Source organism: Cololabis saira, chromosome 24, assembly GCF_033807715.1.
Source record: "Cololabis saira isolate AMF1-May2022 chromosome 24, fColSai1.1, whole genome shotgun sequence".
NCBI lineage: Eukaryota > Metazoa > Chordata > Actinopteri > Beloniformes > Belonidae > Cololabis > Cololabis saira.
The window spans coordinates 19563188-19587595 of NC_084610.1; the positions used below are offsets into that span (position 1 = coordinate 19563188).

A 24408-nucleotide genomic window follows, 5' to 3' on the forward strand; every position below is an offset into this window, starting at 1 on the left:
AAATAAACGTGCTTTACATCAACATTAAAAGTGGCAAGACACAGTTAAACACTAAATTGATACGCAAGATGGCGCCGCCTACGGTCGCCTCGGTGTTTTGCTCTCTGTTTTTTACGCTAAAACCTCCAGACACAGAGACAGTTTCTTCCCGCAAGCGGTTGCTCTGATGAACTCTCACAAATAACAGTCTCAGAGTAACCAAACATGTGCAATATATAAATCTCTTTAATATTCATGCTGCCTCATTCTGCTGCACCTCTCACTTAGTATTTCTTTGTACAATTTTTAATTTTTTATCTTGTATTTTCTGCATAATTCTTGTCTGTAGAAATTGTAAATGGGTCATACTTTTTTTTATTCTCACTACCTCAAACTGCTGCATCTTAAAATGTTTATAATTTTGTACATAGAAATTCCACATTTGTCTATTGTTCATTTGTTTATTGAACACCTTTAATACCATAGAGAGCGAAACTACCGGAGTCAAATTCCTTGTTGGACAATGTTCTAACCTGGCCAATAAAGCTGATTCTGATTCTGATTCTAAATAATAAATAAAATGTAATAAAATTATAAGAAAAGAGGTAAAATAATAAAAAGGACAAGTTTTGAAAAAGTAAGGGCAGTAGAGTCCAGCAGGTACATCTCATCCTTAGATCGGCAAGAAATAAGTTTCTATACGGTCAAAACGTACAAAGACCAGGTCAAATACAGTATTACAAAAGTAATCTGTGCCGAGTCGTGCAGTGAATTAAACCAATTTGACAATTCTACGTCACAATGCCTGTATTCAGGGCTTATCGATAACCATAACCGTTAGTTTATCCATACACTAACGGTTTTCAAAAAGATTTAATTTAAGAGTATGCTTAAATAAGAAATAAAATAAAAGCAACAAACTTCTACTTGGCAGTCTGTGAGAGACTGCACAGTAGTCTGTCACTGTTTATACATACACTCACTATACACACACCCTTGAAGGGGAGTGTATGTCTTACACTGATCTTTCATTGTTTTGTTTAAAGAATTGATTGTCAGCCAAGATGATGGAGTAAAGCAACTAACTGTGCTGCACATGTTCAGACTAAAGCCAAAGTTGCATAACAGATTGACTGAAAGCAACTTCAAATAACCAATAATTTTCATGCCATGTGGACCAGAATGTAGACACGGATCTGCCAAAGGGGTTTTACTTTTTGACTGTACTATTTTTGCTATTATTTTGGTAAGAAATCTCATCACAGGAGCCTGATTTTATAACCCAGTGCAACCGTGTTTTTATCTGCTCTGGAAGCCTACTGTCTGACGTTGAGCTCCAGTTCATTCATATTCAGCCATGACATGAGCTTTGTGAGTGCATGTGTGTGTATCGTGCTTGAGTTTAGATATGTTCCTGTTCTGGCTGCAGCTCCTGCAGGAGGACCTGGAGCTGGAGCAGGTGAGGGTGAATTCTTTGACCCACATGGTGGTGGTGGTGGATGAGACCAGTGGAGACAGCGCCACTTCCGCCTTGGAGAGCAAACTTCAGGCAAGTACACGCACACACATACACGGCCCTTATGTGACCAAACATTCCCGTTTTGTTATCCTGTCCTTAGATGTCCCCAGGAATCTCACGTCGCGTAATAGTGCGTAAAAGGTGAAATACTATTTTACGTGGCCATAAGAAGAAGCAGCTAAGCCCAGTAGCTGGGAGGACCAGAAAAACCACTGTAGCAGCTTCAATTGACTTTTTGTCAAATCAGCAAATGTTAGTTTTAAGTGTTGACTTCTCAAAATTAGCAGTTTTTTTTTCAAGCCAAGTTGAAAAAAAAACTATTGTGAGAACAAAGGAGAGAAATGGTTAAAGATGTAATTATTTATATTTAAATATAATTTTTTTATTTAAATGTACAAAATATAATTTGTAATGCTGGGGTATCGCTGATTCATACCCACCCCTAGTTAGCATATTTATAAACCAAAAATTAATTAATTGCAAAACATACAACCTGTAAAGGTTCTTACAAACAGCATTATTTTTTTTACAGTTTTATAAGATGATTGCAACTCGCAACGTACAGATTGGATCTGCTTAATCTTGGGTGGGACATCAGAAACGGTGTGTACAGACTGTACGATGATGCCCCCTTGTGTCGTACGCTACAATCCGATGTAGCTGGATGTTGGTTCCATCGTCAGCATGCAGAGCAATAGACAAGCAAGAAGGCAAATGAGCAGCAGCTTTCTGTGCCAGTAAAATTCTTTTAAAAATATTTGTCGAAGGAGAAGGCATTCCTGGTCATGATTCAGGAGAATACGTCAACTGTGGATGTGAGTTTTACTAGGAAAGTGCAGGGTACAACTGTGACGTTGTGATGTGATGCAGGCTGCAGAAAGAAACATGCCATCTTATTACAATTTTGCAATATCTATATATATATATATATATATATATATATATATATATATATATATATAAAATGTATACACACACACACACACACACACACACACACACACACAGAGGTGAAACCAGAAGTTTACATAAACTGTGCAAAAAGGCACATTATATTTTTGTCTCACTGTCTGAAGTTAAATCAGACTAAACTTCTCCTGTTTCAGGTCAGTCAGGTTTACCAAAATTATTTAATTTAGCTAAATACCACAATAATGAGAGAGAAATATTTTTAGATAAACCGTCTTCCATTAAAGTGGCTGGACAGGAAACTTGGGTAGAGAACGGAGGAAGACGCACATTAAAGAGCCACAGGCTGGAATTCAAACCTGCGAGGGGCATCTGTATACGGTGTGCCCACTCGACCAGCTAAGCTATCCGGGGCCCTCAAGTTGTATTTTAATTGGCTAGTCAGAAACAGAGTCGGATAATTTCAGGCACTGTCAGAAGATTAGAACGGGGAGTGGGCCGGCAGGCCTCCATGACACTGTAGCGCCACACAAGAACCATTGACTGAACAAGTAACACAGCTATCCAGCAGGTGGCGATATTTGCAATTTTTTGCTGTTCGCATATGGCCAGCAACACAAAAGAGATGAAAAAAGAAGAAACATGTAAACGTAGGATCCTACCTATGTTTTTGTTTGCTTTTCATACAGACAGACAAAGTGGTAGCGACTGAGATTTAAAACAAAATAAAGCCAGACCTCGACATTGGCGTAATACCCCAACAAAGCCTGAACAGACTCGTCAGTCTATTGTTTATACTTATGTTTACGCGAGAGTTCTGAATGTAATGTAGGAATCCTGATCAGCAGAGACACCGCCAGGATGTTCCAGTAGGCCAACCTGAGTACGTTTCCTGCAACAGGAACGTCTTTCGCCTCGTAAAGGTTCTTAAAGGCCACTTTTGCGGGGCAATTAGTGTAAATGGAGATGAGTATCAACATTCCACCCCCAAAAATCTACCTGGAACTTCCACTAGTAGAAACGCTGCTATTGTGACCTCTGTTTTATCCCTCATCCTTTATGGGTTCAGAGATTACAAAAACACAGGATTTGTGTTAATCCTGAAAAAGTACTGCTCCTTCTCTCCTTCCCTCTATCACACATCCATCCATCCATCCGCCCGTTAATATATCCATTTATCTACATAAATATTTACAGTACAGATTGTGTGTGTGTGTATGTCTCGGGTCAGCTTTTTGGTCTAAAGCTGCTCATAAGCATCTCCCTAGTAAACTCGCCTATTTTTCATCAGTGAGTCTGTCGGAGGCTGAAAGTTACATCAGAAGATTGTACTTGTGAGATCACCTCAAATTTTCATTGGTTTTGGAGAAAAGTTTATTCTATTACAGCTATTTTGGCACAGTGACTTCTACAAGAGCAGTCTTTTGTTTTATTTTTTCAAATGTCAAAGCTGGGAACACAACAGCAATCTAAAACACTAGTCATAAAAGATAAAAGTAATTTCCCAAGGCAAAATGCTAATCAGACAGCCTGTAAGGCAGTTTGGAGAAAATATTGATATTGGAGTCCCTTGGGGGAAGCAAAAAAAGAAAAAAGACTATTGTAGGTGCTGATACTTATCATTATATCATTATTATATTATTAAATCACTTTTTTTTACATGTGGGCAGGTTCTTGGTGACCGTTGGGCCACTATTTGCAGATGGACAGAAGAGCGTTGGATTCTGCTTCAGGAGATCTTATTGAAATGGCAACACTTCACTAATGAACAGGTGAGGGTTTGTGTGTTGAATTGAGCAAAGATGATTGCAATATAGCTAAAGCTGAATAGATACTGACATAGCTAGCCTAATATTTTCCCATGTTCTATTTTATACTGCCTCGGTAAGTTACTGAAGGAGGTGAATGGGTAGACAAAGCCGTGAATCACAGGTGTGGGTTATTGTTGGTATCTCTTACCAAGAACTGCACATGCTGAGGATTTCTGTTCTGGAGCATGGAAATCACTCAGAAACACCTAAACCTGCTTCCACCTGCTTTATAAATATGCTATTTTCAGTGGTTTTCCTACACAAATCGGAAGAACTAGAACTAAAACTAGAACTGTGTTTCATCCGTTTTTTGTTTCTCTCAAATGTGTAGAAAATAGCCTCAGGGCAGTTTTAAGGGGGACCAGAACTGAGTTCAAAGCAGACTAATCACTTCACAACTTTATAATGACAGAGCTTCCCATGACACCAAATGTAATTAAATTTATTCCAAGCATATGAAAATACATACAACTTATTCCTCTTTTTGTGTGAAACTCTCCTCGTTTCATCTTTTCTTGCCTTCACTTTCCTTCTTCTCATTTTGGGTTTTCTAATACTTTATCTATCTTCATGTCTTTGTTCCCTCTCATTTTAGCCACTTTTCTCACCGTTTGAGTGTTTGTCTAGTTTCCTTTGCTTTTCACGTCTTTTCCTTTTTTATATTCTTTTACTTCTGCTTCCTTTATTTCTGCTTGTTTATCTCACAGATCTGTGTACTTCTCTATTTCTCTTCTTTTCTCCCACAGTTCTACATCCTTGTCTTGTTTTCCATATTTTTTTTACTTTTGCTTTGACTTCCTCCTCATCTTTATGTCCTTTTATTTTCCTCCCTTTATTTTCCCCTTTCTTCTAGTCTATGTTCATCCCCATTTCTCTTGTCTTTTTTACTCAAACTCATTGTTCCCGATCTTTTTTTACTTTTTATTCCGTAAACTACTTAATCAGTTTTGTCCTATAGCTTCTTTTAATTTCTCTTATGTTTCAGTTTCTTTCTTTTGCATCATTCTTTCTTGTATTGGTTGCTCTCGTTATCGCTTCTATTCTACTGCTCCTTTACCTTTTTTTCTTTCCTGTCATCATCTTATCTTCTTCCATCTCCTTTGCACATTTCCCTTCCCACCATCTGTTCTCATCCTTTTTTATTTCCCCCAAGTATTTACTCTCTTTCCTTCCTTCTTATTTTTTCTTTCTTCCCCTGTCTTCTTTTTTTGTTCTTTGTTTATGCACTATTTTCATCTTTGGCTCCTTATTTTCTCTCTCTTTAATCTTTTCTGACAGGGTTTATTTGACGGCTGGCTGACTCAGAAGGAGGAGCTTGTTCGCTCTATTAAGACGTCCGACCTGAAAGAACATGCAGAGATGGTTACCTGTCTCTGCACTCTTTCTGTGAGTTTCTCTGCAACAGGTCTACTGTCCTCACCTGAAAATTATAGGTGTACCGGCAAGGTTTACAGTAGCAGCAAATGTTTTGTCTCTCTATGTCTCTTCAGGTGGTAAAAGCAGATCTTGAGGCAAAGCACCCCACGATGGATAAGCTGTGCTCTTTGAGTCAGGACCTGTTGTCAAGTATTAAAAACAAAGAAGTGGCCAGTAAACTGGAGGCCAGACTGGACAGCTTTGCCCAGCGTTGGGACCGTTTGGTTCAGAGCCTTGAGACGAACCACTCCCAGGTATGTCAGTCATAGCTGATTTTTGCTGCATTTCATTTCATTTTCATTTTATTCTTTATTTCATTCAAAAAACAAAACAATTTAATACAAACACAAATACAAATGTTCCTAACTTATGAATGAAAAGGGAGCAGAAAGAAGAAGAATCTCATCTGATCTGCCCCTTTCACAAATAACATAAATTAATAATAATAAAAAATAAAAATAAAAAATAAAAAAAAACAACTAAGTGAATAAAAACAACTAAAATAAAATTAAAATAACATTAAATAAAATTACCACCGCCTACGGGTATGTCAATCAAACTCAACATTTTTCGTTAAATTTCCTTAACATACAGGCTTTAATTGTTCTTTTGAATGTAATGTTCGATTTGGATTCTTTGTTTTCTTTGTTCAGATTGTTCCATAAATTGATTCCTTTCACAGAAACACAACGTTCCATCAATTTTGTCCTGCATCTTGGTTTTATAAAAATCTCTGTTCCTGTATACAACATTGCCCGGATTTGCGTTACCGGGGCGCCACTCCAGAGCCAGGCCTGGGGTTGGGGCTCAAAGGCCAGCGCTTGGTGATCAGGTCTTTGCCCACAGAACCCGGCCAGGCTTAGCCCCAAAGTGCAACGTAGGCCAGCCTTGCAGAAGGATCACCACCCGCAGGAAGGTCCATGAGGGGCTAGTGCAACGGGGTTTGAGTAGCAGTCACGGCATGGTGCTTTGATGACCCAATCCCCGAAACTCAGGCAATAGGGTCATGGAATTGTCACGGCTCAAAAGACAGAGAACCCAAATGCACAACAACAAACAGAGTATCAGAGTCCAAGAGGCTTTAATCGGGTCAAAGGTAGGCAGGAGTCAAAAACCGGGCAGACAGGCAGATCAGGCAGACAAATCCAAAGGGGCAGGCAAAAATCCAAAAACCGGGAATCAGGCAAAGTCGCAGGCAGGCAGGCAGAAACAGACAGAATCAGGAACGCTGGAAAGCTAGGCATGAACATTAGACAATCTGGCAACTGGCATGTGGAAATGGGCCGGTATATAAAGGGAAACTGATGATAATGGGAACCAGGTGTGGAGATGGGCGGGGAAGCACAGGTGAGGGGAATGAGAAGATGTCTGGCTGATGAGGGTGGCAGGATCTGGAATGACAGGAGAGTGAGTGATCATGGAAAAAACCTATCCCCAACTGGGAAACCATGACAGGAATGTCACCTCACTGGGGGTGAAGAAGCCAGAGCTTGTGCGGGAGGTTGAGAGGCACCGGCTAGAGATAGCCGGGCTAACCTCCTTGCACAGCTTGGGCACTGGAACCCAGCTCCTTAAGAGCGGCTGGCCCCTATACTACTCTAGAGCAGCCCGGGGTGATCGGTGGCAAGCTGGTGTGGGCTTGCTAATAGCTCCCCAGCGTGTGTTGTAGTTCACCTCGGTGAACGAGAGGGTCGCTTCCTTGCACCTTCAGGTCGGGGATAGGTCTCTTGCTGTTGTTTGTGCCTACGGGCCAAACAGTATTACAAAGTACCCGGCCTTCTTGGAGTCCCTGGGAGGAGTACTGGATAGTGCTCTGATTGGGGACGCTATTGTTCTACTGGGGGACTTCAATGCTCATGTGGGCAATGACAGTGATACCTGGAGGGGCGTGACTGTGAGGAACAGCCCCTCCGATTTGAACCAGTGTGGTGCTCTGTTATTGGACTTCTGTACTCTCTAGGTCGTCCTCAGACGAGCCGTCCATTGTTGTCTAGTCACAGTTTGTCCATAAGAAACACCATGATAGAGCATAAGGGTGTCCATCAGTGCACGTGGCACCAGGATACCCTAGTCCGGAGGTCGATGATCGACTTTGTTGTCGTTTCATCTGATCTTCGACCGTATGTCTTCGGGTAAAGAGTGGAGCCGATCTGTCAATCAATCACCCCCTGGTGTTGAGTTGGATACGCTGGCAGATGAGAAAGTTGGACAGACGTGGCAGACCCAAACATATGGGGAGGGTTTGTTGGGAACATCTGGAACAGTCTTCTATCGGGGAAATCTTTCGCTCCCACATCCAGGAGAACTTCTCCCAGATTCAGAGGGAGTCTGGGGTCATTGGGTCCAAGCGTGCAATGTTCTCTGCCTCCATTGTCAATGCAGCGGCTCAAAGTTGTGGACACGAGCTCTCTGATGGCTGTCGTGGTGGCAACCCCTGAACCCGGTGGTCCACACCAGATGTAAGGGCTGCTGTCGGGCTGAAAAAGGAGTCCTATCAGGCGATATTGGCCTGTGGGACTGCTAATCCAGTTGACAGGTACCAGCAGGCCAAGGAAGCCACAGCCTGGGCGGTCCTGGAGTTCTGTGAAAACATGGAGGAGGACAATCAGTCGGCCTCAAAAGAATTCTGGCAAACTGTCCGGCGCCTCAGAAAGGGGAAGCAATACTCTGCCAAGACTGTTTACAGTGGAGGTGGGGAACTGTTGACCTCAACTGGAGATATTTTTGGACGGTGGAAGGAGTACATCTGGAAAGGCACCAGAAACATAAGCTCTAGAACCTCTGTGCTTCCAGCGTTAACCTCATCCTTGTGCATTGCACATGATTCCTGCTGATTCTCTGTATCGTGATCATGATCACTATAGCGATACATGATGGGATCTTCAAAGTTTGAGTTTATGATGTTTACAAATCATTGTTTTTCTTTTTTTTTACCTTTTCCACAGTGTCCCAAGTTTTTGGGAATTTTGGTTGTAGTGGTGGGGAAAAAAATTTATATTGCAATATATTGTTGCGCAATATATTGTCGCAATAAATAATCGATAAACTGACGGCAAATATCGATATTTTATTACAACACACATAATGGATTTACGCAGTTGTCACTGCACTATTGTTCATTATTTATTCCTTAGTTATTTCACAATAATTATTGTTAAATTATTTATTTTACAGTCATATAATTCAGGCAAAAGCTCAAAAAATTTTTTAATAACCCTAACTCAAATTAATCAATATATCCAATATCGTAGATATCGTGTATCGTGATATTATCGTTATCGTGGGCCACATATCGCCACAGTATTGAATCGTCAGTTACCCGTATCGTACCACCCCTAGTTGTGATATAGGCTAATTGTCTTCTTTTTTTAAAATTTTTTTTTTATTTTTTATTAGGTTAATTGTCTTCTAATTTTTGAATAATGTTTATAAATACTGTGCAGAGTGATTGTTACATCATGTGTGTAGCACCAAGGTCGGAGTGTCTTTGGGCGTGTAGACATCCATGTAATTGGTCCTCTGGTTGTGACAATTTTTTTTGTCGAAATTGATTTTCTTTTTTCTTTTTTTGCCTTCAAACTCAGCTATCTACAGTTGCCAGCATCACCAAGCAGTCTGAGATGACCCATTCTGTCACTGCAACCGTTACCAAGGTAACAACAAGAGAGAAGGTGTCAGCTTTACGCCGTACTCGAGAGTCACCGCCACCACAAAAGAAAAGACAAGTAGTTGTAGATTCTGAGCTCAGGAAAAGGTAAGTGTGTGCTGCTATACCTGAAACATTGACTGAAGTTCATTATCATTATATCATAATGTACTTTTTAGAAGTTTTCTAACGACTGTGAATTGTTCAGTTTCATGCACCCTTTTCTGCTGACCTATCTCAGCAGGTAGGTAATAAAAAACTACAGGTTCTAATGACGATTCCGATGAACCTTGAAACTAAACAATTGTTAATAAAAAATATTAGATTAAAAAAAAATAGAAATGTATTGAATAAAAAGTGGCTCAGTGGTTAGAAGGCACTGTCCCTGTGTTTCAACATTTTACACCCGTTTTTAGTTTTGATTCCCTCTTTTTATTGCCCTGAGTCATAATGTCTGCCTGAAAATTTCAAGTGTTTAGTTTAATTTACGGCAATGATCCTGTTTATTTTTTTATCAAACCCCTATGGCTGCCTCATCCTGATGTTCATCCATCCTCGCTTTGAAACATGTCGAGAGCCGAAGAACATAACCTCTGAAACAACTCTGATAACATCTGAAAATTTCACTTTTTTGGGAAAACACAAAAAACTGTGTTGTTTTCTTGTAGAATGCTATTTTTAAAGGATACCCCAATACATTTCACTGTTTTGGGACTATATTACTATATTATGTGTTAATGATACCAACCAGGTACAGTTTTTTTTTTTGTTTTCCCAAAAAAGTGAAATTTTCAGATAGGAGGTTATGTTCTTCGGCCCTCGATGTGCTGATGTAGGACAATACGTCATTCTACACAGGTTACGTTATGTTTCGCGGATAACACCTCCCTACTCGCCACCCCCCCCTTCCCAACTCGCCTTCAGGCCCAAGATGACAAATAACACGCCTTGCATTTATATTGCCAACCCACGTTAAACACGCGTTCATCATCCAGTGATATTAGCGGGATCCACTCTAAAAACGACTGGTTGGGGACAAAGACTTGAGGGCAAGATGACCAAGGAGAGCACAATACTGCTGGCTTCTTCCCTGAGAAGGGTGTGTGACTGGAATAGCGATGGGTGTGCTGGGTTTTCTCAAAAGCTTGAAGCTTTAAGCTTCAAAATGCAGACATGGGTGTGATATGCATCATGCAAATGAAAAGCAGCACACAATGCGGCTGAAAGCACAAAAACATGGATGAACACACTGTAACAACAGAAAACACGCTGCAATAAGATGATGCAATAAGGGGACTTAACAGTCCAACACTATGTGCAGCAACAGTGATCTATAAACAGATCATATTGTTCACTCTAAGGCAGGGGTCGGCAAACCAAAATGTTGAAAGAGCCATATTGGATCAAAAACACAAAACACAAATATGTCTGGTGCCGCAAAAAGTGAAAAGTCTTGTATAAGCCTATATTAGTTATAACTGGGGGAAGATTCTTTTTTTTAATTATGCACTTCGAGAAAAAAGTCGAAATTTCGAGAAAAAAGTCGAAATGTCAAGATTAATGTTAAAGTACAATCTTGAGACAAAAGTTGAAATGTCGAGAAAAAAATTCGAAATGACGAGAAAAAAGTCGAAATGTTGAGAAAAAAGTCGAAACGTCAAGAAAAAAAGTCGAAATGTCGAGGAAAAAAGTCAAAATTTCGAGAAAAAAGTTGAAATATCGAGATTAAAAAGGAAAGGAAAAAGGGAGAAAAAAAGAGAAAAAAAGAAGAAAAAAAGGAAAAAAAATTGAAAAAAAGAAGAAAAAAGGAAAAAAAGATAAAAAGAACAAAAAAAGGAAAAAAAGAGAAAAAAAGGAAAAAAAAGGTCAAACATTTTTGAAAAAGCTCCAGGAGCCACTAGGGCGGCGCTAAAGAGCCGTATGCGGCTCTAGAGCCGCAGGTTGCTCTAAGGTGAGCTGTCCTTTCCCAGACAGATGAAGCACTTACTTGGACAAAGGTGCTCTTTTGAACAGTCTGTCAACTCTGTTTAACTTCTTCAACAGGTAACAGGCCTCAGTGGCCAGTTGAGTTACCTGGGGTTTTTAATTTTTTGTTTTTTGTTTAAAAGCATGCTCCGTTTCACCACAATCTGTGGTGGGAATAAGATGGAGAGACTGGCAGCAGGGCTGTTTATCCCATGGTTGGCATCATCTGTAGGGACCCTTTAGTTTTGGAGCTCCAGGACCAATAAGAGTCCATCGCCAATATTTTACATTTCAGTGTGAAATCTAAGGTCTGCTCAGATTTGAAGTAACTGTTTTTTTGAAAGTCATGTGGGCAGGCTTTTAATTATCCATATAGACCTTTCTTTGTGCCTACATGACTAATTCACATGAATAATGTAGCTATAAGTTTTCTTTGAAACAATGACGTAAGTCGTGATTATTTGCGCAGGGTTATTGTTGTACGCGGGCCTCTTTAGAGCTGCTGAACGCCTCTTTCACTACTGAAGATTTGAAATTATAACGCTGTCCCAACTGGCTGGTGCAGAATCACATTTAATATTTGGTTAATATTTAATACTTGGTGAAAATGAGGACTTAATACTGGCAGTTTTCCTTTTTTTTCACATTTAAAAAAAAATATATATATATAAATATATATATATATATATATATATATATATATATATATATATATATATATATATATATATATACAATAAAATAAATATATATGATATATTAAAGTATATATTATATATTAAAAATGCATTTATATATATATATATGCCTCAGGTTTTTACCAACATGGTATTAACCATTAATATATATTCAGACAAAAAAAAATGTGGTTAATATTTAATACTTGGTGAAAATGAGGACTAAATACGGGCAGTTTCCCATTGAAAATCTTTTTTTTTAATGGAAAATAAAACATAAAAAAATAAAATAATTTTATATATATATATATATATATATATATATATATATATATATATATATATATATATATATATATATTAATAAAATATTCATTGAATATCTTTTTTTTATCATTTAGGGTTAAGGTGCCATCTTAAAACTGTAGTTTTTACAGAAGATCTGCATGTCTGGGCAGAACACTGCTAATGTAAGTGTATGTGTGTGCGTGTGTGCGTTTTTTAGGTTTGACGTTGACTTCACAGAGGTCCACAGCTACATGACCCGTGGCGAGGCCATCCTACAGAGTCCTGAGTTATCCGTATCACGCAAAGATGGGAGCATTCAAGAACTACATGACAAAGTGCAGGTAATAAAAACCTTATATGTACGTGGAGGGCCACACGGGGCCTTTTGTGTTCAAATGTAAAAGATGATAGATAGGTAGATACTACTCCCGAGGGAAATTCAGAGTACATATGTGCAGCTAGAATCAGAAGGTTCAATTGTAAATTCGTGTCAGAAATATATTTTATAGATTTCCCAAATGAAAGCCTTGCATCGCGGGACAATGAATACGAGATACTGTTGTTTTTTGTTGTTGACTCTATAAGATGCAATGAGATATCCTTGATGAGTGGAGGGTCCTCCGGCTTATATTATAAATGACATCTGCTGCTAGTCTAAAACACGAAAAACAGGGAAACGCACAACGAGCACACAAGCCTTGGAGATCTGTAAGAGAAAAAAACCAAACAGACACGAGAACAATCAGAGACACAAGCAGCAACCATTTCAGGTCCCTGAGGCTAAATCAAACCTGGGCTACTGGAGGAAGGAGTTATTAAGGGGGAAAGAAAGTATGGCTAACATAAATATTTCATCCTAACTCTCAGGACACGCCAGCGTGTCAAAAAGTCTCATTTGGTGCAGAAAGAAACAGTAGAATCTAGCGTTTCTGGGGAAAGATCTTGCAAGCACAAAAGTAAAAATAAAATCACGACACCCCCTTTCCTATTGGTGGAAAAATGCATCACAGCAACCAATCAAAGATTTTCTGACAATGCACGGCATTTGGTTGCTGAGGAAGGGGGTAAAGTGGGACTAAAAGAGACGGAGAGGGTGAGTTTTGAGGTGCTGCCTCCAGGTGGATAAAAGGAGGAAAGACGCCCTGAAGGTCTCAGGACTGGGACGTGAACCTGTTTTGTGTTTAGTGTTTCTAGTGGGTTTTAGTTATTTGTTTGGCATCTTGTTTTGACTAGAGATTTTTTGAGAAATCCAAAAACCAAAGTGTGAGGCATTGTCTGCATTACAATGTAGAAAGTTCAAGTTTATCTTCTATAGGTGTACTTACCTTTTTAAAAAATTGAAATGTATATTTTCATTCTAAGCTATAAAAATGGTTTGTTAAACATGTTTAGTACAGAGTAGTTTCTGTAGAATAAGTTCAGAATTGCCTACAGAAATCTACACAAATGTATTATTTAGCACTGGCGCTGAGTTTATTTATACATGTGTTTCTTATTCTTTGATAACTTGCAGTTTCGCCGTCATTCTTTCCATCTATTCAGCTCTCCTGGCCTTTGACTCGCGCTCTCTCGCTCTGCCCCGTCTCCTTTAACTTTTTGTCCGTTTGCCACAGGCAATCGAGCGAGAGCGGCCAGAGAAGTACAGGAAGCTTCAAGAGGCGACACGCACGGCGCAGAGCCTCGTCGAGCAGGGTAATCTGCACGCTCACATACTCATTCACAGGCATGCACACCCTGTCTGTCTCTATGGCAACGCCTCTACCTGTCCCACCCTCTCATCTTGTCTCCATAGAAACACTCATAGAGAATGGAGAGAGAGACAGAGAGAGCTGTTTGTCCTCCTCTGTCCTTGTGTAATTGTTGGCAATTCTGAGAGCATAGAAAAGCTCTTTTCTATGGGGTAAGATAGCTTTCAAAAAGATCTGTCCATGTTATAACTATTCGTAATGATGAACATTTGTATGTAAATAAAAAAGTTGTACCCAGAATTCTGCTGTCACACGAGTCTGATAAATTATTAGGGTTAGGAGTGTTTTTATGTGAGGATGAATCTAAAAGCTGTGAGTGCAAAGTCTTATGAATAAAACCAAATAAAATTTTATATTTATATACCAAAAAATTATATAAAAAAAAAAATAATTCTTTTTTATTTTTTTTGTATTATACTTATGATTTACACCTCTACTTTGTGTTATTTGTGTTGTGGAAATTGAATGGACCAATAAACTAAACTAAACTAAAACTGAACTTTACTGATTGTTTGCAAACCTGATGTTTCCCCAGGTAGTGGTGTAGTCTGACAGCAGACGTTAGCAATGTTCCAAATGAAGTCTTTCTGTATTTTATCTTGTTTTAATCAGTCATTTGAATAATTGTCAGAATAAAAGTAAAAAGATTGAATACAATGTTATATAAACAGACTTTTGAAAAATAGACTACACATTAATTCATATGTGGTCATCAGTGTTTTATTTGTGCAACAATGAAGACTGAATGAACAGCACCAACAAAATGACTGCAGTAGTGTCCAGTGTTCGTTCAGATGATGAACTCACTAGATGGTTCTCTACATACGAGTCCCTATACAGTGACTCTTAATCCCACTTTATAGGGACTGAAAGATCCTCGTGTTTGTTTGTCTGGTGCACCATAAGAAAACCAGTGAAATAGAATCAAAGTTAATAGAAGCTTTTATTATATCATGCACAATGTTTTCCGGCCGGAGGTACACTTCTCTCAAACCACAAAGGTAGGAGAAAAAGGCACACGTTGGAGCGGAGTGGCCTAGTGGTTAGGGTTTTGGGCTCATGATCTGAAGGTCGTGGGTTTGAACCCTGGCACTTGTATCGCTTTGTGCATCCTTGGGAAAGATGCTTCACCAAGGTGTATGAATAGGAAATATCTAACGATAGATACTTCCTCCTGTTTGTTTGCGCTACAGAAACCAGAGATAAACTATGGGCCACAAGGCTCGAAAAGGACATACTTAAGATGTCAACCAAGATATAAGACCCATCAGTGTCCTCGCCTAACGAAGAGTAAATATCTGAACTACTTTAACAGCTTAGTCATAAAATTATAGCTGAACTCCTAAACAGGAGATGACCCTGCAAATATAGAAAAACCCTTCAAACTTTTAAACAATTTCATAAAATCCTAACAGGACTAAGGGGTTGTTTTGGACAGTCCTAGCAACAGCTAAGATACTCTGCAGACCCCTCAGGCTAACAAGTCTAAGGTGGAGGACCCTTCATGATCAGCCTCATTCAAAGCTGCAGTGGAGCAGCAGCTGCAGCATCAGCCGAGATGCAGCAATGCTAAAAATGTTGTTTCTCTGGTTCCCTGTTTTTGCACATCACTTATGTCTATTTAAAGAGTAAAACAACATTTAAATGTTTTTATTATTTTTTTATTGCATGTGTGCATGTCGGCCCGTCTTCACCGTTTCTGTCCTCCCATCACAGAGGGAAGTCGTGCTGACGACATTGCTCAGGCAGCGGATCAGTTGAACCAGCGCTGGGTGGGATTCTGTTCCCTATTGGCTGACAAGCTGGCATGGCTGGCCTACCAGACCAAGGTATCCAGGGGGCGTGAGGGCGTGCATGCTTGTTTTTGTGTGAGGTCGTTATTCTTTTGTGGCAAAGGAACTTTGTCTCACAAACCTCCTCAAAAAGGACATTTCTGAACTTACGCAGTTATGAAACAGTTTTAATTTATCTTGGTAAAGCCTGTAAAAGTAGAAACGCCAATTTTTGTCATAAGGTTATGAAAAAAAATGATAAGCTGCATCCGAAATTCCATACTTCCACCCTAATGACTAGCAAAAACAGTATGTGAGATTTTTTAGTGCGTCCGAAACAATAGTATGCGCTATCCATACTCATTCTGGAGGAATTTATTAGTATGGGTTTATGGACACTAGCTAAGCAAAAAACTTCCCACAATGCAATGCAGCGGCGTTTGGTTGCTAAGTGCTCCACAGATACTCATAAGTATAATATTAAGTATAATAATATTATTATATAATATTAATATTATAACATTAGTATATAATAATATTACATAATGTCATCTTGTTTCGGCCAGGATAAATGGGAAAGAGCGGAGCGGTGCTGCTACTGCTGCTGTGAGAGGAGTTGTTACCATGGTAACAACTCCCCCTCCCAACGGCAGGAAGTGCTGTGTGTGTCCGAATTAATGCATACTACTGATATTTACTCAAGAGTGCCTAACTTAAGTGTACTTTTTGAGTATGTACTGTTTAGTATGGCATTTCGGACGCACTGAAAGTCTAATCTTTGAAGGCTCATTCGATAGCACAGAATGAAACTCGCTGCATTGTTCTTCAGTTAGCGCTACCATTAAAAAAAGTGAGTAGTTCTTATGTTATCACACGTTTGATGTGGTTAGCTTCACTTTCAGGTAGCTTTAATGCTAACTTATAAAACAAGACAGGTCTTTGTGAGTTTTTTTCTTGTTTACATATTAGGGAATTGAAAACTAGCTTATTCAGTTATCTGTCATGTCATTTCCTAAGCGTGTTGGATGTGTCTTGTGTCCTGCAGGTGCTGGCCTTCTACAGTTTGTTTGAGCTGTGTGAGCAGACGGTTGATAACAGTGAGAACTGGCTCAAAGTCCAGGCGCCTCCAGCATGTGACCCAGAACCACTCAGAATACAGCTGGACCGATGTCGGGTTAGTAACATGTCATGAGTTGATGCTTTGACCGGTACTGTTCAGTTGTTACTGTTTAACCACACAATATTAGACACCGGAGCACACATCGGGATTTCATTGGTCTTCTACAGCAGTGATTGTCAAGCGGAGGTCCGAGGACCCCTAGTGGTCCGTGGTGTCATTTCAAAGTGTCTGTGGGTCCGTAATAATAATTAAAAAAAATTTTAAATAGATCTTTCGACATTTATATAAGTATATTATTATTTTACTTAAATGTGGCCGAGACTTTTATCTACCTAAACTGTTAAAAAGGATGCAGATCGTTTTACGTTTACATGCTGTACCCTCCTATGTAATTTATTGCTTGTGTTGTTCTCTTAGTTGTACAGTAAGTCGCTTTGGATAAAAGTGTCTGCAGAATGTCTGTCTCGTCAACTTCAAATTTGAGACATCATGTGGAGAATACTTAAAATACATGTTAAAGCATCTGTCCAGTGTGAGAAAATATAAAATAAAAAGTTCTTGACAATCAAACAAAGTGATCAGGAAAGACCAAGAAGACCCAACAGCCCCAAACGACCCCAGTCCCACTGCTGCACCTTCAGGGGTTCTATTTACCTGCAACAGGTAGACAAACTGATAATGGACTACATTGTTGGAGATTTACAGCTTCTGAGGAAAGCTGAAAAGCCACTAGGACAAAACATGATTGCATACAGTGAACAGTTTTAGGATAGAGGGGCGTTTCATTCGTACTTCTCCCCTAAAAATATTGAAATGAACTGAATTTGAACTAGTTCAAAGTGAAAATGATGAACTATGAACGTGAACTGTTCATTCACGACATCTGTTCCTTACAGAGTATTTATTAGGGCCCGAGCACTTACAGTGCGAAGGCCCTGTTGTATCTGTAGGAAATATTCTCGTTTTTTTTTTCCTTCTTCCGACGAAATGAGGGCCTTTTTGCCCCCCTAAATGTGCCCCAAAAGTCACCAAATTTTGCACGCAAGCCAGGCCTGGCGAAAAATTTGATATTTAATGGTTTGCATTAATGGTTATGGCAAAATGGCTCAACAGCGCCCCCAGGAAAACTTTGTGCCTCAAGCCCCACAATACGGTTTGATTTACATGCACGAAAATCGGTACACACCTGTTTCATGTCGCAACTTAAAGAAAAGTCTCTTGGCGCCATGGCCAAAACCGAACAGGAAGTCGGCCATTTTGAATTAATTGTGTAATTTTGGCGCAATTTATTGCCATTCCTTCGGCAATTAATACGACCCGAACCATAACGTGCACCCAGGTGTGTTATACATCAAAATGTCCGTCTCCATCCTGCGACGACGCGCATTACTTTTCTTAGTCAAAAGCATTACCGTGGCGACGCTAGACGCCAAAAAGCACGCCCCCCCCTTCATCTGATATGTCCATATTTGATAGTTCCTACTTTCTGCCATAAATTTTGAATGGTTTCACATAAAGAGTCATGGGTGGTGTCATCGGACTTCGTTTTGAGTCCTTGACCTTAATTGGTGGAAATTGCACGCGCGAGGGCACGTTCATCGCTGCTTGCAGCTTTAATTTTGATTTTTTTCCTATGATATTTTCAAGGCTACAGTAAAGTAATAGTAAGTGTTAACAAGCACTTCCTTCCTGTGCTTTTACTCCTCTGTCCTGACAGGAAGAGTTGGCTCGCCTGTCTTCCCTACAACCCAAAGTTGACCTTCTGGAGAAGCAGCTGACGGAGCTGAAGGCGGAGAAGGAAGGGGATGAGGATTGTTCAGCCTTGCTGGATGCTGATATCAATGCTTTCAAAGAACACTACAATGAGGTCCTGGAAGATCTACGGGCAAGAGAGAGGCAGCTACAATTAGGTGAGAGAAGAGTGATGCTTATTTACTTTAACTCACTTTGTGCAGAATATTCCGACATCATTTTTTTTATGTGTGCCCTATATTTGGTTTGCTGCCTTCAATTTCTGTTGTTATAGCCCAGGGGTGGGCAATCATGGTCGTCAAGTTTCACATGTGTCCCTGCTTCACCACATCCGATTCAAATCAATAATCATCAGCAGCTTGTCATGAAGGTCTGCACAAGTGTGTTAATGACAGTCACCTGTATCTCATGGCGCTTTTCCACTAGTACCTACTCAGCTACTACTCAGCAACTTGGATCATGAAACAGACTTTTGCGCTCTCATTGCCTGTCGAATAAAATGAACAAGAAGCCGCGAGTTGCTCTTTCGCTGATTTCCTCCTCCTGACTCAGACGTCTGACTCCAACCCCCCGACCAATCGGTGGCCTGTAGTGTGATGATGTCAGATACAGCCGACTCAGCAGCTTAGAACCTCGGCAGAGTAGCTACAGAAAAAGTATCTACTCAACACGTTAGACCCCTAGTGGAAAAGCGAAAAGGCGAGGCGAGTCGAGTTGGGCTGAGTAGGTATTAGTGAAAAAGTGCCATAAGTCATGAAAGAATCATAGAAGTGAAGCAGAAAAATCCCATCACATATGGATAATTTTGTAACCTCACGAAACTAGCTCAATGGAAACACCACAATCAGAGGATCAGCTTGTCCTGATGTTCCACAGCCAGCTACTACAGGGGAAATCTTTGATATGGTTTGATATGCTAATCTTTTGTCGTGACGGTGCTGAAGCATTAGGGAACAAAGAAGCAGATTGCCAATAAGTATTAGGGCCAGGCAGGATAAAACATATTTGAGAGGGGAAGATTTTTTTTTATTGTGCACTTCAAGAAAAGTGTCGAAATGTTGAGAAAAAAGTCAAAATGTCGAGATTGATGTTGAAATACAATTTCAAGAATCAGGCCAAAATTTCGTGAATAAAATCGAAATTTTGAGAATAAAGTTGAAATACAATTCCGGGAATAATGTCGAAATGTCTCCTCTGGCCCATTAAATCCAGTTAGGAGAGCAACTGACAGCTCTGCAGCAGCAGCCGTAACTAACTAACTAACTTACATCCTTGGAGTGGAACGTTAAGGGTACGTTTCTGAAGTTATGCAACTGCATATGTGTGATATGTGTTTCAAATCAATATCTTAAAGCCAATTCTTGTATTCTGAACCTTGTTGTTGTGAATCTCAACATTGACTACAACAACATTAATCTCGACATTTCAACTTTTTCTCGACATTTCAACTTTTTTCTAGTTCATAATGAAAAAAAATCTTCCTCCTCTAAAATATTATTTTTATTTTCCTCCTGCCTGGCCCTCATACTCTTCCGTACAGATATATGGGGTGCCAGGAGCAATCATATCAGCATTCACATTCATTTTATTTTTTATTTTTTTCAATCATAACAGTATTAATATAATTTTTTATTGCATAACACAGTTTGACCAAACTCGACATGGCTCTTGTCCGCTTCATTTTCCATTTCCGACAGGATCCCCTCAACTTATTTTGTCCTTAAATGTTAGATAAGCTCTACAGTATGAAGCTACGTTAACAAAGACCACCCACAAAGTAACTGTGCAAAATGTCTGTTAATCCCGTCCAGACACAGTGTCAATATGTCTGGCTCCTGAGGCTCAGAAATAGACCATCATACAGTGGAAACCTAATTTGGTCCAACAAATCATTATTGCTGGTCTTTTTTTGGAAGTAATAGATGTGCTCCGGATCAAGGGTGAAAAGGGACTTTCAGACTCATGTTGTGTGAACACTATGATGAATCAAGACTCCCAATTACCAGACAGCAAGCTGTGTAACGTGTCTGGAACCTTCCAGGGGACCATGACCACGACATTGACTACGTTTACATGCAGTTAAAATTCAGGTTAAGGTCAATATTCCGGTTACTGAAACATTGGGAATAATCTGTTTACATGCGTGAGCAAACAGGGTTATCCCTGTATACATGGTAATTGTAATCATTTGGGATATCTCCATTAAACCAGCGACGCACGGAGAACGTCATGACGCAATTCCCGCTTCTTCTTCCTATATCCAAATCCAAAACAACAACAATAACAGCACCACGGTGGATAATGAACAGCCCAGTAGAAGTTGTTTTGTTACTTGTCCCTGTAGTTCGCCTTTTTTAGCGTCTTCGAGCGGAGCTTGATCTGGTCTGGCGTGCGTACAAATCCTGCTTCGCACTACTTTTCGCTCACCTTTTTGTAAATCTCACTATCCCGGTACTTTCTACCGTCTACAAATGACAAAATGTTCATATCTTTCATTACATTTATGAAGTGATTAGTCTCCTCCTGGTCTTGCGTTTCTCCGTGTTTATAAGAACTTCCTGAACTCAAAAGACCAAGATTCTTTGCGAAAAGAACCTGCACAGAAAACAATTTCCTGTTCCTCTTGATGGGGATATCCCGTTAGGCGAATACATGACCAAACATTCGGGTTAGAAAAGGTCATTTTCGGGTTTTTAAAAACCCGGAATATGAGCAAATTCCGGTTATTAAAAGGGATTATTGGTGTTTACATGGCCGTGCGCAACCGGGTTAATATTCCGGTTATAAAAGGGTTATTGACTGCATGTAAACGTAGTCAGTGTCTCAAAGATCAAAAGGGCAGAAACAGAAACAACCATCTATTTAACTGTAACTGCACCAGAAGCACAGAAGAAGATATGAGGATTATGAGGATAATGTATCTATTTAAGCATTTTTCTATCAGGATTATGTAAGCATCTTCTTGGACCTTTTCAAAGAGTGACCATTTGATTGGTATTGACTGTAGACCCCCCTTGACCTACACAGGCTGTGAAAGTATTGACCTACCATTTCACAATCCCTTCTCGTCAGTTTCCTTCAAAATCTGAATGAAATTGTCAAAAGAAAGAGATATTTACAGCCAGAGTTGGCAGCCTGCTGATCTAGGAGCAGAGAAGTATCACATGTGGCTGAGGTGCTTTGTAAGCCAGAGCAGACAAGTGGGCCAAGTCGAAGGCCAAGCTGGACTCTGCTTGGGTTTGTTTCTGACTTGAAAGTGGTAGCTTTGGTAATCCAGCTGGCCAGTCTTTAGATTTGTGCCTAGTCTTGGCTGCAAGGTAAAAAAGAAATGAAAGACATAAGAATAAAATAGAACAGGCCCGCAGAGAGCAAACCAGGCACAAATTGAGGGAGAAAGCAAAGCTGAAGCCACATTGCCCTTTTTACAAAAGTCCTGGAAACCATTGTTTTCCTGCTGGATGATAGATGTGATGCACACATGTGGACAGAAACTCAGAAATGTACAGACTCATTATGTGGAACATCTTTTGTGTTCATTTGTGAAAATGCCTTCAGTCCACACTGTATCCTTGTTAAGCAAGCTTTGTCTTTTCATCCAGCAAAAGCATTGGGTCACAAGGACCATGGACATTAATATTTAGCCACAAATCCAATTTCCTGATAAATTATATGTACTTAATTTCTACACCGGGGAAATACACAAAGCAAAGCTTGAAGGCTTACAAAAGTCTTGACGCTTGGTCCTACTTCAAGGCAGGATTTGTTGTAGAAATTAAAGTGATGAGGACACCAAACTTTATGATTTGACGGTTTAACGTTAGCTACCCAAAAATCCAACATTACCGGATACAAAATGGGAACCGCAAATCCACGTTTCGGTGCCTGGAATCCAGTTGTTTCTGTGAATTGCAGCGATCCATTTGTGTCTCTTAAGCTTATTTTTCGGCAGTCTGTAAAATGATAACTCCAATTTCTTGCTAAATCTATGAGTACAGTCGATCACACAACAGCTCTTTCCTATTTTAGATGTTTTCCAGTTGCTCAAACTGAAAGTTTACGCTGCCACTCAGTCTTTTTTTGCCACTCAGTGGGCGTAACCTGCTGTGAAGCCGCAATCTGTGACGTCATGCGCATTCCCTCTATAGAAGACTATGAAGTCAAAAGTAATATACATGTATTCTGGTTGATGTTGAACATCATGTTTGTACAATAAAGAATTAATCTTTGCCTTTTAAAATGCTGCAATTCTGTCTCCATGTCTGTCCCTAGTTTTGGAAAGCTTGCCCCCAGACCGATATAAGGAGACCATATCAACTCTGTTGGCATGGTTGCAGCAGTGTGAAGTCAAACTGGCCGTCCCATCCACAGCTGTTACAGAGTATCCTGTGATGGAACAGAGATTAAAGGACGTTCAGGTATACACGCTCACATCTCCATGTTTTCTTTGTTACATACTCTGGTGCAAAGTTAGACCGTTTGGTTTTGACAGTGAAGACGAGGGTTCGGGGAGGCTGTGAGGTCAGAGACGGAGAGGAGGATGCTATGTTTACTCCTGATTGAATTGTTTCCCCTTACTCCATCCCATGCTGGAGCTTCCGCTGTATCTCCTTGCCGTCTCTTGGCACGACTAATGGTGGATTCACACTGAAAGCGTCAAAAATGGCCTGTGGAGGCTCGGGACGCCTGCATCGCTGCTCGCCAAAGTCTGTCAACGCCTTCAAGCTGCACTGCAGAACTGGAGGGAACAAGGGGAATATGGTCTACATATATATCTATATATAGCGTGCACATCTTCAGTTTCCTCTTTCAACATGGATCACACTATGGGAAGCCTTTTTTATATTTCAGCGTTATTTCCGCGTAGATAAGAGTGAGTTTGATGCTCCTTAACAAGGTTGTTCCTGGATCAACAGCAACCATCATTGTTGGTCCCGGTGAAGCTGCAGTCTGTCGGAGCGGATTTGGTCATAATGTTTTAAACTGTGTTTTGAGATTAATAAGCACGATTTTTAATTATTTTGCGTTGGATCGATGTAGAAAATAAAATCGTTCAGACCATCCAGCTCCTCAACCATCAGATACGTGTTTCACATGAGCAGTTCAGGTAGAAACGGCATTCAAATCAGCAAAAATGTCAGTTTGCTGGATGAAATATATTAATTCCTGATAAAATAAGTGTGTTAGTGCACAGTTCTGCTCATGTATGCATGTGAATGAGTGTACGTTTGTGTGTACATGAAAGTACAATGTGCATTGAAGCTTCTCACTACGGGAATCCCGGTCTGTGATTGGACGCTGCCTCGGCGTTGCCGCTGCTCATTCAACTTCAAACTTCAAATTGACGCTCTGGACGCCTCCAACAAGCTGCTCCCGACGCCTCCGACGCCTCTCGCAGCGCGCTTTCATAGAAAATGAATGGCAACTGGACGCATATGACGTCTGTGGCGCTTTCAGTGTGAATCCAGGGTAAGGTTCTCCGGCAGGCTGCCATCTGTCTCAGTAACCTGCTGCAGGAGCGCTGGACATAATACACTTTTCTTGACAACATCTTGAGATTTTTTACTCTCCCACTTTTCTACTCTAGTTATTCTTTTTTTCCACATTTAAAACGCTAATTTTGGAAATATCTTGAAACACTGATGAAAACAAATAGGCACTATTGGAAATGAGATACAGTGCATTTCCCCAAGTCAAGGCATCAAGAACACAGATTGGACTCCAACAGCCCATACTCAGCTATCATGTGCAGGAAGAGAACACAGACAGAGCAGCGAGGAACTGGGTGATAACAGCAGATGGTGTCATG

The 24408-nt window shown here is 40.1% G+C and overlaps 1 protein-coding gene across 3 annotated transcripts in view; it reads left to right on the top strand.

The window, feature by feature from the left end:
• Window positions 1–24408, top strand: part of dmd (dystrophin) — a 361679-nt gene that overhangs the window by 169801 nt on the left and 167470 nt on the right. For 2 of the 3 annotated variants that reach the window (XM_061715918.1, XM_061715920.1), the window contains exons 15-26: window positions 1409–1528; window positions 4078–4179; window positions 5497–5604; window positions 5709–5888; window positions 9219–9388; window positions 9489–9524; window positions 12428–12551; window positions 13824–13902; window positions 15675–15787; window positions 16776–16904; window positions 18568–18760; window positions 22872–23017. In XM_061715918.1, the coding sequence (XP_061571902.1) occupies window positions 1409–1528; window positions 4078–4179; window positions 5497–5604; window positions 5709–5888; window positions 9219–9388; window positions 9489–9524; window positions 12428–12551; window positions 13824–13902; window positions 15675–15787; window positions 16776–16904; window positions 18568–18760; window positions 22872–23017 (1500 nt within the window). The remainder of the gene's footprint in view (window positions 1–1408; window positions 1529–4077; window positions 4180–5496; window positions 5605–5708; window positions 5889–9218; window positions 9389–9488; window positions 9525–12427; window positions 12552–13823; window positions 13903–15674; window positions 15788–16775; window positions 16905–18567; window positions 18761–22871; window positions 23018–24408) is intronic. The other variant, XM_061715919.1, reaches the window with a different exon arrangement.